At 41.6% G+C, this 10,784-nt stretch overlaps 1 protein-coding gene across 1 annotated transcript in view; it reads left to right on the top strand.

The window, feature by feature from the left end:
- The first annotated feature begins 1,285 nt into the window (after positions 1–1,285).
- The window catches only part of smyd3 (SET and MYND domain containing 3), a 119,326-nt gene continuing 109,827 nt past the window's right edge, over positions 1,286–10,784 (top strand). The window contains exon 1 of the mRNA XM_033626507.2: positions 1,286–1,531. Coding sequence (XP_033482398.2) covers positions 1,371–1,531 — 161 coding nt within the window. The 5' untranslated portion in view covers positions 1,286–1,370. The remainder of the gene's footprint in view (positions 1,532–10,784) is intronic.

Here is a 10,784-nt window from a genome sequence, read left to right as displayed (position 1 = left end):
GAAGAGAGACAGGGGCCCTTTTTATCCAAAAGGCGGCCACACAAGAATCCCTTTATTTTCCAGCGGGCTTGTTTGCATCGCTGCCCTGCGTGTAAATCGTGGATAACATCTTGCGCAGAATATTAGCAACGTGAAACAGCTGTACAAAGACTGTGCAAGCGAGGCGAGAGTGTTCACCGCCGATCACTTCCGGCATCGCTTTAACAACGTAGGAGTTGTTAAAACGAGATGTTTAAAATCTAAATATTGAGACTGGTATAGTAAGTTTATAGCAAGTATATTGTCAAAGCTTGGTTACAGAGGGATTTATTGACGTATTTTATCACTAATATTGAAACACTATCTGGAATTAGCCTACGTAGCTTTTGCACTAGCCACTCCGGACATTTAATTAGGGCTAAACGAACTAATCAAACATATTCAACTTTATTTATTTTATGTGAGACAACGGGATGTACTAAAACGTTAGCGAAAGGGGGTTTAATGTGATTGAGTATGAAGCAATGAGTGATAAAACTAAAATGGCTACAACATTTTTTATAAAACAGAGATGAATCCTGGATCAGTATTCGCTTTAAAAAAATTCAATAAATGCAGTGGGATGGATTTTCTGTTAAGATTTGATTTCTTATAATGCAAATCTACGCTTAAAACTGTCTAAATTATTTAATGAGTAATGTTAGGTCTTCTGGTCAACAGCCAACAGGATTTTCCATTAAATTGTGGATTATTAAAGAAAATAAGATCTGTGTTGAACAAATGTTTATGATATTTACATGTTTTTTTCAGCATGATAATCTTTACAAGGGATGACGACTTTTTAAAATATTTTTTAAGTATTAATACAATTGTCAGAAGTATAAAGCTAACCTTAAGCACTGAACGAACTACACCACCGTCGCATGACTCAACGTCACCAGCACAAGGAGGCTGCAAAGCCGTGTTCGGCATGATGACGTTTTATAGTTTCTTTGAGCAACTTTTTAGCAACTGCGTTTTTTAAGACACATAAACACTCAATGACGCATTTATGTCGTAGAACAATACGTGAAAATATCCCAAGCTTGTGTTGACCACAGGCATCTATACAAAAGCTCATTTAACATCAACTAACACGCTTTAGAGAGGGACCCGCCCCACTCTGTCTTACTTTGTCTCTGATTGGCTTACCCTGAGATTCTTACTCAACTCTAACCAATCCAACAACGAAGGCAACGAGTACTAGCCAACCAGGGGGCGAGTAGGGTGGGTCAAGCCGTCGCTAACCAAAAAAACGAAAATGACAATCGTGCGCACGTGTTACGGCATGACGCACAGATTGTGCATACGGATGTAAACACTATTCGGTTCATGAGGAGGGAAAACCGAACATGGCACCGAAGCTGGAGCGTTTTGTCAGTCCGGGTAAAGGCAACGGTCTGCGCGCAACAGCCAGGATCAAGAAGGGAGAGCTGGTGTACTCCGCCGAGCCGCTGGCCTGCTGTGTGTCCGGTAAACTGGCCAGAGATGTCTGCCACCACTGCTTCACACGGTGAGACAGGCGATACTCATCAGCATCCTGCTGTCAAAAGAAAAAGCTCTTGGTAGTTTAATATTCAGCGTACGTTAGGCTACAGTGAGGGAGGTGGACTGAAGGTAGTGTGGTGAATACGGACATGTTTGGCTCATGTTTGAGTTGATAACGTATATATAATTCACACCACACTCACGTTGTTTGATATTTTCGCTCTTCATTCTCTGTCAGTTTGAATGTGCACCATGCTCTTTATAGTCTGGTATAGGTGTGTGGTTGACTGTGTGTGTGTTTCCTCCAGCTAATGAGTTTATATAGAGTTGTGGTGGTATTTCATTGCAGGCCACCTAAAATGCACATTGGTACATGCAACTCAGTTCTTCGTCACTAGATGGCAGCATTGCTCCTTCATGGTTTCAGAGGTGGCAGGCTTTACAACTGTCAGCTGTAGAGCTTACACACTGTTGCACTTGTAAATATGATAAAGGCTTGCAGACCTCAGTGTGAACAGTGTTTCTGGCCAGACACGGGTGTCAGGCTTATTGTGGTGAAAAGTAGCTCTCAGTGAAATTGACTGTCATCAGTATGAATGTAGAGATTGCTTAGAAAACAATTCCTGCTCTATTTAGGTAATGTAGAAGGGCTGGGTGCAAGGCCAAAACAGGTTCACTGTGTGGCTGTTGGATTATGGTGATTTAACTGTAACATTGTGTGGGTGCATGGGATTATGCATGAGTAATTAAAACACAGTATCGACTGATATAGGCCTTGAAGGCATACTTCACCCACAAAATGACCATTTGTACAGTACAGGCCAAAAGTTTGGACACATCTTCTCATTCAATGCATTTTCTTTATTTTCATGACTATTTACATTGTAGATTCTCACTGAAGGCATCAAAACTATGAATGAACACATGTGGAGTTATGTACTTAACAAAAAAAGGTGAAATAACTGAAAACATGTTTTATATTCTAGTTTCTTCAAAATAGCCACCCTTTGCTCTGATTACTGCTTTGCACACTCTTGGCATTCTCTCCATGAGCTTCAAGAGGTAGTCACCTGAAATGGTTTCCACTTCACAGGTGTGCCTTATCAGGGTTAATTAGTGGAATTTCTTGCTTTATCAATGGGGTTGGGACCATCAGTTGTGTTGTGCAGAAGTCAGGTTAATACACAGCCGACAGCCCTATTGGACAACTGTTAAAATTCATATTATGGCAAGAACCAATCAGCTAACTAAAGAAAAACGAGTGGCCATCATTACTTTAAGAAATGAAGGTCAGTCAGTCCGGAAAATTGCAAAAACTTTAAATGTGTCCCCAAGTGGAGTCGCAAAAACCATCAAGCGCTACAACGAAACTGGCACACATGAGGACCGACCCAGGAAAGGAAGACCAAGAGTCACCTCTGCTTCTGAGGATAAGTTCATCCGAGTCACCAGCCTCAGAAATCGCAAGTTAACAGCAGCTCAGATCAGAGACCAGATGAATGCCACACAGAGTTCTAGCAGCAGACCCATCTCTAGAACAACTGTTAAGAGGAGACTGCGCGAATCAGGCTTTCATGGTCAAATAGCTGCTAGGAAACCACTGCTAAGGAGAGGCAACAAGCAGAAGAGATTTGTTTGGGCCAAGAAACACAAGGAATGGACATTAGACCAGTGGAAATCTGTGCTTTGGTCTGATGAGTCCAAATTTGAGATCTTTGGTTCCAACCGCCGTGTCTTTGTGAGACGCAGAAAAGGTGAACGGATGGATTCCACATGCCTGGTTCCCACTGTGAAGCACGGAGGAGGAGGTGTGATGGTGTGGGGGTGTTTTGCTGGTGACACTGTTGGGGATTTATTCAAAATTGAAGGCACACTGAACCAGCATGGCTACCACAGCATCCTGCAGCGACATGCCATCCCATCCGGTTTGCGTTTAGTTGGACGATCATTTGTTTTTCAACAGGACAATGACCCCAAACACACCTCCAGGTTGTGTAAGGGCTATTTGACCAAGAAGGAGAGTGATGGAGTGCTGCGGCAGATGACCTGGCCTCCACAGTCACCGGACCTGAACCCAATCCAGATGGTTTGGGGTGAGCTGGACCGCAGAGTGAAGGCAAAGGGGCCAACAAGTGCTAAACACCTCTGGGAACTCCTTCAAGACTGTTGGAAACCATTTCAGGTGACTACCTCTTGAAGCTCATGGAGAGAATGCCAAGAGTGTGCAAAGCAGTAATCAGAGCAAAGGGTGGCTATTTTGAAGAAACTAGAATATAAAACATGTTTTCAGTTATTTCACCTTTTTTTGTTAAGTGCATAACTCCACATGTGTTCATTCATAGTTTTGATGCCTTCAGTGAGAATCTACAATGTAAATAGTCATGAAAATAAAGAAAACGCATTGAATGAGAAGGTGTGTCCAAACTTTTGGCCTGTACTGTATGTCAGTCATGTCATGTTACCTTGAATTCATGAGGAAAGCTTTTTTTCTCACATGCCTCCATGGAAAACAGCAAACATATTGATTGACTGGGGGACCACATTTAACAACAGCAAAACTACGTCAAAACATGGGTTTATTAACTTAGACACAACTTGTGAAGTAGTATGCTCACTGCTTCCCAAACACATGTATTTCCACCTAAAAAAAACACTGAACATTGAAGTCTGGGTTTGAGGGGAGCCTAGATAAGTCACTTTGTTCTGGCAGGTGGGCAGTGCTTGGTTTTGGCCCAATTGTTTTTAATGTGGATCACAAACTTTCTCATTTTACAGCTAAACAGTACACTAAATTACTCACGTGCTGACGTATTGCGGTAAGCGAGTTGTGTCATTTCCGGTGTTTCTGTGACAGTGTCTCTGTACTGCTCTGGTGAATTCTGCTAGCCTGCTTTCTCACCTCAGTTGCTTTAACGCTGCTTTAACGTCTACTTCAAGTCATAACCCACACTGGTTCTGTTTAAGCACTTATAGCTCTCCTTCTTTCTACGACTTTCTCGCTAATCTCTTAGCTGTTGTTTGCACGCTCTTAGCCTTGTTAGCTACTTTAGCTTAGCCATGGCTTCTCCTTCTCCTGCTCTTTCTTGCCCGGTGTGCCAAATGTTCAGTTATGCCTCTGCCTCCTTTAGCGACAGTGGTAATTGTAATAAGTGTAGCTTATTTGCTGCGTTGGAGGCGAGGCTTAGTGAATTAGAAGCGCGGCTCCGCACCATGGAAAACCATTCAAAAGCTGCGGTAGTTAGCCAGCCCCCTGTAGCCGGTGCGGAGCCACATAGCATAGCCTTAGCCTCTGCTAACTGTCCTCCGGTAACTCCCGTTCAGCCGGGAGGTTGGGTTACGGTTCGCCAGAAGCACAGCTCCAAGCAGAAGCCCACGGTTCACCACCAGCCTGTTCACGTTTCCAACCGCTTTTCCCCACTCAGCGACACACCCGCTGAGGATAAAACTCTGGTTATTGGCAGCTCTATTCTGAGGAACGTGAAATTAGCAACACCAGCGGCCATAGTCAAATGTATCCCTGGGGCCAGAGCGGGCGACATTGAATCAAATTTAAAACTGCTGGCTAAAGCTAAACGTAGATTCAGTAAGATTGTTATTCACGTCGGCGGCAATGACACCCGGTTACGCCAATCGGAGGTCACTAAAATTAATATTGCCTCGGTGTGTGAATATGCAAAAACGATGTCGGACTCCGTAGTTTTCTCTGGACCCCTCCCAAATCTGACCAGTGATGACATGTTTAGCCGCATGTCATCATTTAACCGCTGGCTGTCCAGGTGGTGTCCAGCAAACGATGTGGGTTTTGTTAATAATTGGCAAACTTTCTGGGGAAAACCTGGTCTTATTAGGAGAGACGGCATTCACCCCACTTTGGATGGAGCTGCTCTCATTTCTAGGAACCTGGCAAATTTTATTAGTAATTTAAATCCCTGACAACCCAGAGTTGAGACCAGGACAGAGAGTTGCAGTCCTAAACGCCTCTCTGAGCTTCTAGTTCAGTTACCCAGCCATAGTTTTCATAGTTTTATACAAACGGTGTCTGTCCCCCGACCACCTAAATTATTTAAATCTAAAATTAAACAAAGAGGAGTTGTGCATAACAACCTCATAAAAATTAAAACCTCTTCTGTGACAGAAAGACAAAACAGGAGAATTAAATGCGGACTGTTAAATATCAGGTCTCTATCGTCTAAAGCAGTGTTAGTAAACGAATTAATATCAGATAATCATATTGATTTACTCAGTCTCACTGAAACCTGGCTGTGTCAAGATGAATATGTTAGTCTAAATGAGTCCACTCCTCCCAGTCATAATAATACCCACATTCCTCGAGGCAGCGGCCGAGGAGGGGGAGTTGCAGCCATTTTTAACTCTAGTCTGTTAATCAGCCCTAAACCTAAACTAGATTATAATTCATTTGAAAGCCTCGTTCTTAGTGTTTTACATCCGACCTGGAAAACCTCGCAGCCACTTTTATTTGTTATAGTGTACCGTGCTCCTGGCCCGTATTCTGAATTTGTATCTGAATTCTCAGAGTTTTTATCCAGTTTAGTTCTTAAATCAGATAAAGTTATTATTGTAGGCGATTTTAACATTCATGTCGACGTTGATAATGACTCCCTGGCTACCGCGTTTATCTCATTAATAGACTCCATTGGCTTCAGTCAGGGTGTACATGAACCCACTCACTGTTTTAACCATACCCTCGATCTAGTTCTGACGTATGGAATTGAAATTGATAACCTAAAAGTCTTTCCACAGAATCCCTTGCTATCAGATCATTATCTGATTACTTTTGATTTCTTTTTACTCGATTACACGCCACTTAGCAACAGTTACTATACTAGATGTTTATCAGATAGTGCTGTCACAAAATTTAAGGAAAAGATTACTTCGTCGTTAAATTCAATACCAATACCTTCAGTAACAGAGGTTTCCCGTGCCGACTTTAACCTCTCCCAAATTGATCATTTTGTTGATAGCGCCGTAGGCTCGCTGCGAACAACGCTCGACTCTGTAGCTCCTCTTAAAAAGAAGTTAACAAAGCAAAGAAAGTTTGCTCCTTGGTATAACTCTCAAACCCGTAGGTTAAAACAAATATCGCGAAAATTTGAAAGGAATTGGCGATTAACCAAACTGGAAGAATCTCGTTTAATCTGGACAGACAGTCTCAAAACTTATAAGAGGGGCCTCCGCAATGCCAGAGCAAACTATTACTCAGCATTAATAGAAGAAAACAAGAACAACCCCAGGTTTCTTTTCAGCACTGTAGCCAGGCTGACTGAGAGTCAAAGCTCTATTGAGCCTTGTATTCCTTTAGCCCTTAGCAGTAATGATTTTATGAGCTTTTTTAATGACAAAATTCTAACTATTAGAGGCAAAATTCATGACCTCCTGCCCTCGGATGGTAGGCCTACCTATCTAACCTCAAACACAGCTGTAGAATCTAATATATATTTAGATTGCTTCTCCCCAATTTCTCTTCAAGAATTGACCGCAGTGATTTCTTCATCTAAATCATCAACGTGTCTCTTAGACCCCATCCCAACTAGGCTACTTAAGGAGGTCTTTCCTTTAGTTAACACTCATATATTAGATATGATCAATATATCCCTATTAACAGGCTATGTACCACAGTCTTTTAAGGTAGCTGTAATTAAACCTCTCCTAAAAAAGCCCACCCTGGATCCAGAGGTGTTAGCCAACTATAGACCAATATCTAATCTTCCCTTTATGTCAAAGATCCTTGAGAAAGTAGTCGCAGACCAGCTGTGTGATTTTCTCCAGGATAATAATTTATTTGAGGAATTTCAGTCAGGATTTAGAGTGCATCATAGCACTGAGACAGCTCTAGTTAAAATTACAAATGACCTTCTGATTGCTTCAGACAAAGGACTCGTCTCTGTTCTTGTTTTATTAGATCTTAGTGCGGCGTTTGACACAATTGACCATCAAATTCTACTGCAGAGACTGGATCACTTAATTGGCCTAAAAGGTTCAGCACTAAGCTGGTTTAAATCTTATTTATCTGATCGTTTTCAATTTGTTGACGTTTGTAATGAATCATCCTTACGTACCAAAGTTTGTTTTGGAGTTCCGCAAGGTTCTGTGCTCGGACCAATCCTATTTACTCTATATATGCTTCCTTTAGGTAACATCATTAGAAATCACTCTATAAACTTCCATTGTTATGCGGATGATACACAGTTGTATTTATCGATGAAGCCAGAAGAAAGTAATCAATTAACTAAACTCCATAACTGCCTTAAAGACATAAAAAATTGGATGAGCACCAATTTCCTGATGTTAAATTCAGACAAAACTGAAGTTATTGTTCTTGGCCCCAAACAACTCAGAGACTCTTTATCTGATGACATAGTTTCTCTAGATGGCATTGCTCTGGCCTCTAGCACTACCGTAAGAAACCTCGGAGTAATATTTGATCAAGATTTGTCTTTTAATTCTCATTTAAAGCAAACCTCACGGACTGCATTTTTTCATCTGCGTAATATTGCGAAAATTAGGCCTATCCTGACCCGAAAAGATGCAGAAAAATTGGTCCACGCTTTTGTTACCTCAAGGCTGGATTACTGTAACTCTCTATTATCAGGTAGCTCTAGTAAGTCCTTAAAAACTCTCCAGCTAATTCAGAATGCAGCAGCACGTGTACTAACAGGAACTAAGAAACGAGATCATATTTCTCCTGTTTTAGCTTCTCTGCACTGGCTCCCTGTAAAATCCAGAATTGAATTTAAAATCCTACTGTTAACTTATAAAGCTCTAAATGGTCAAGCTCCGTCATATCTTAGAGAGCTCATAGTGCCATATTATCCCACCAGAACACTGCGCTCTGAGAACGCAGGGTTACTCGTGGTCCCTAAAGTCTCCAAAAGCAGATCAGGAGCCAGAGCCTTCAGCTATCAGGCTCCTCTCCTGTGGAATCATCTTCCTGTTACGGTCCGGGAGGCAGACACCGTCTCCACATTTAAGACTAGACTTAAGACTTTCCTCTTTGATAAAGCTTATAGTTAGGGCTGGCTCAGGCTTGCCCTGTACCAGCCCCTAGTTAGGCTGACTTAGGCCTAGTCTGCCGGAGGACCCCCTATAATACACCGGGCTCCCTCTCTCTCCCTCTCTCTCTCTCTCTCTCTCTCTCTCTCTCTCTCTCTCTCTCTCTCTCTCACTCTCATCCTATTACTGCATCTTGCTAACTCGGCCATTCTGGATGTCACTAACTCGGCTTCTTCTCCGGAGCCTTTGTGCTCCACTGTCTCTCAGAATAACTCATACCGCAGCGGTGCCTGGACAGTGTGACGTGTGTGGTTGTGCTGCTGCCGTGGTCCTGCCAGATGCCTCCTGCTGCTGCTGCCATCATTAGTCATTAGTCATACTTCTACTGTTATTATACACATATGACTATTGTCACACAAGTATACTGTCTGATACTAATACATACTTTCAACATATTGTACCACAGTAGCCAGAACTATAACTATAATATTATTACTTTCATTAATGTTGTTGTAAGCTACTGTCATTACCTGCATCTCTCTCTCTCTCTCTCTCTCTCTCTCTCTCTCTCTGTCTCATTGTGTCATATGGATTACTGTTAATTTATTATGCTGATCTGTTCTGTACGACATCTATTGCACGTCTGTCCGTCCTGGAAGAGGGATCCCTCCTCAGTTGCTCTTCCTGAGGTTTCTACCGTTTTTTTTTTCCCCGTTAAAGGGGTTTTTTTTGGGGAGTTTTTCCTTATCCGCTGTGAGGGTCTTAAGGACAGAGGGATGTCGTATGCTGTAAAGCCCTGTGAGGCAAATTGTGATTTGTGATATTGGGCTTTATAAATAAAATTGAAAATTGAATTAAATTATGTTTCCGAAAACCTTTGAGACGAGACACAGGAAACAGAATCTTGATTCATATTTGATCAGCACTGCCCAGTTCAACATATTATCTGTCTCATGTACTACTGTCTGGATATAGAGACAGTTTCAGCAAATATGTTATTAGCAATAGTTATGTTTTATAAAAAGTTACCAGCTGTAGCTTTCATGCAATTCCTCAAATCATTGATAAGGACCTCATTCTGGGAGTATTTGTTTTTAAAAAAATAATTTTTCATATATTTCTGATGTGATATCATTGGAATATAAAGTAACATTATTTGTCCGGCATTTATTTTGTTGGATCATTCGGATGTTCGTTCTTGTGTGGTTATTTATCTGTAAACTGCTTCTTAATTGACTTCATCCTTCTTGTAGCAGTGATGTACTGCGTAGCCATTTTCTGTATTGATGAGAGGATTCGTCCTCTGTTTCATCTCATTTGCTTGTGATATTTGTCCAGCTGGATGCTTAATAGCAGCACTGCGGCTTCCTCTACCGTAGCCAAACCCACTTCATCAAGCTAAACACATGTATGTGAATTCGATGAGACAGGTAAGGACAGTAACAGAGTATACGCCGATTTCTGTTGCAGAAACTCCAAGGTGAATGAAGGGTGAATAACTGTGGGATATATACAGTATGTATATGAGCCTCTGAAGCAAGTGGAAGATGATTAATGAGAGCAGTTAATGGAGATAGCCTCTAGGAGAAGGAGGAGATGTAGGCTAGTTCATGTCCAGTTTTGATTTCCATATGAAGGTAAAATTTATTAGAAAGCCTGATCAGTTCAGCAGCAGCTGCTCACTCTTTAATGTCTCCTCTTACTCATTAAGAAAGGATCATCCCATCACTCCTTACACTGTGTAGTTTCGTGCAGTGTGGTGTGCCTTCTGTGAACACTTGGACTATTAGTCAGGGCGGTAGAAAATTTTGAAGGTTCGGCAAAAACACACCCCTTGATCTGTACTTTAAGGCACAGGAGAGAGAGAAGAAATTAAAGAGGATGAATGTTAATGAGACAAAGTGAAGGTGAGGATCCTGAAACTGGGATTTGCAATGAGAAAACAGAAAGAGAGACACAGATAGGGCATTAAAGAGAGAATATATTCATATTTGACATTTCTATGTATTATAGATTATAGATGTGATAATGTTTTGTGCTTCTCACTTGTGCTCAAACAGCTTAACTTGAAGGTTAAGAGCATAAGATTTAAGGGGATTTAGTGGCATCTAGCAACCAGCTGAAACACCTGGTCAGAATTCCCTCAGTGTTCATTGTTGAGGAGGTTTTCACAGGGAGCCGAATCATCTGCTGAGGTCTCTTCCTGTCCAAAACAAACAGACCTGGTGATTGAAACAGGTAAAAACACTGACTAAAGCAGTTATACA

The sequence above is a fragment of the Epinephelus lanceolatus genome, chromosome 2, assembly GCF_041903045.1.
Source record: "Epinephelus lanceolatus isolate andai-2023 chromosome 2, ASM4190304v1, whole genome shotgun sequence".
Lineage (NCBI taxonomy): Eukaryota > Metazoa > Chordata > Actinopteri > Perciformes > Serranidae > Epinephelus > Epinephelus lanceolatus.
Note: the sequence above shows the minus strand (reverse complement) of the source record. Positions and strands in the feature narration are given on the sequence as shown.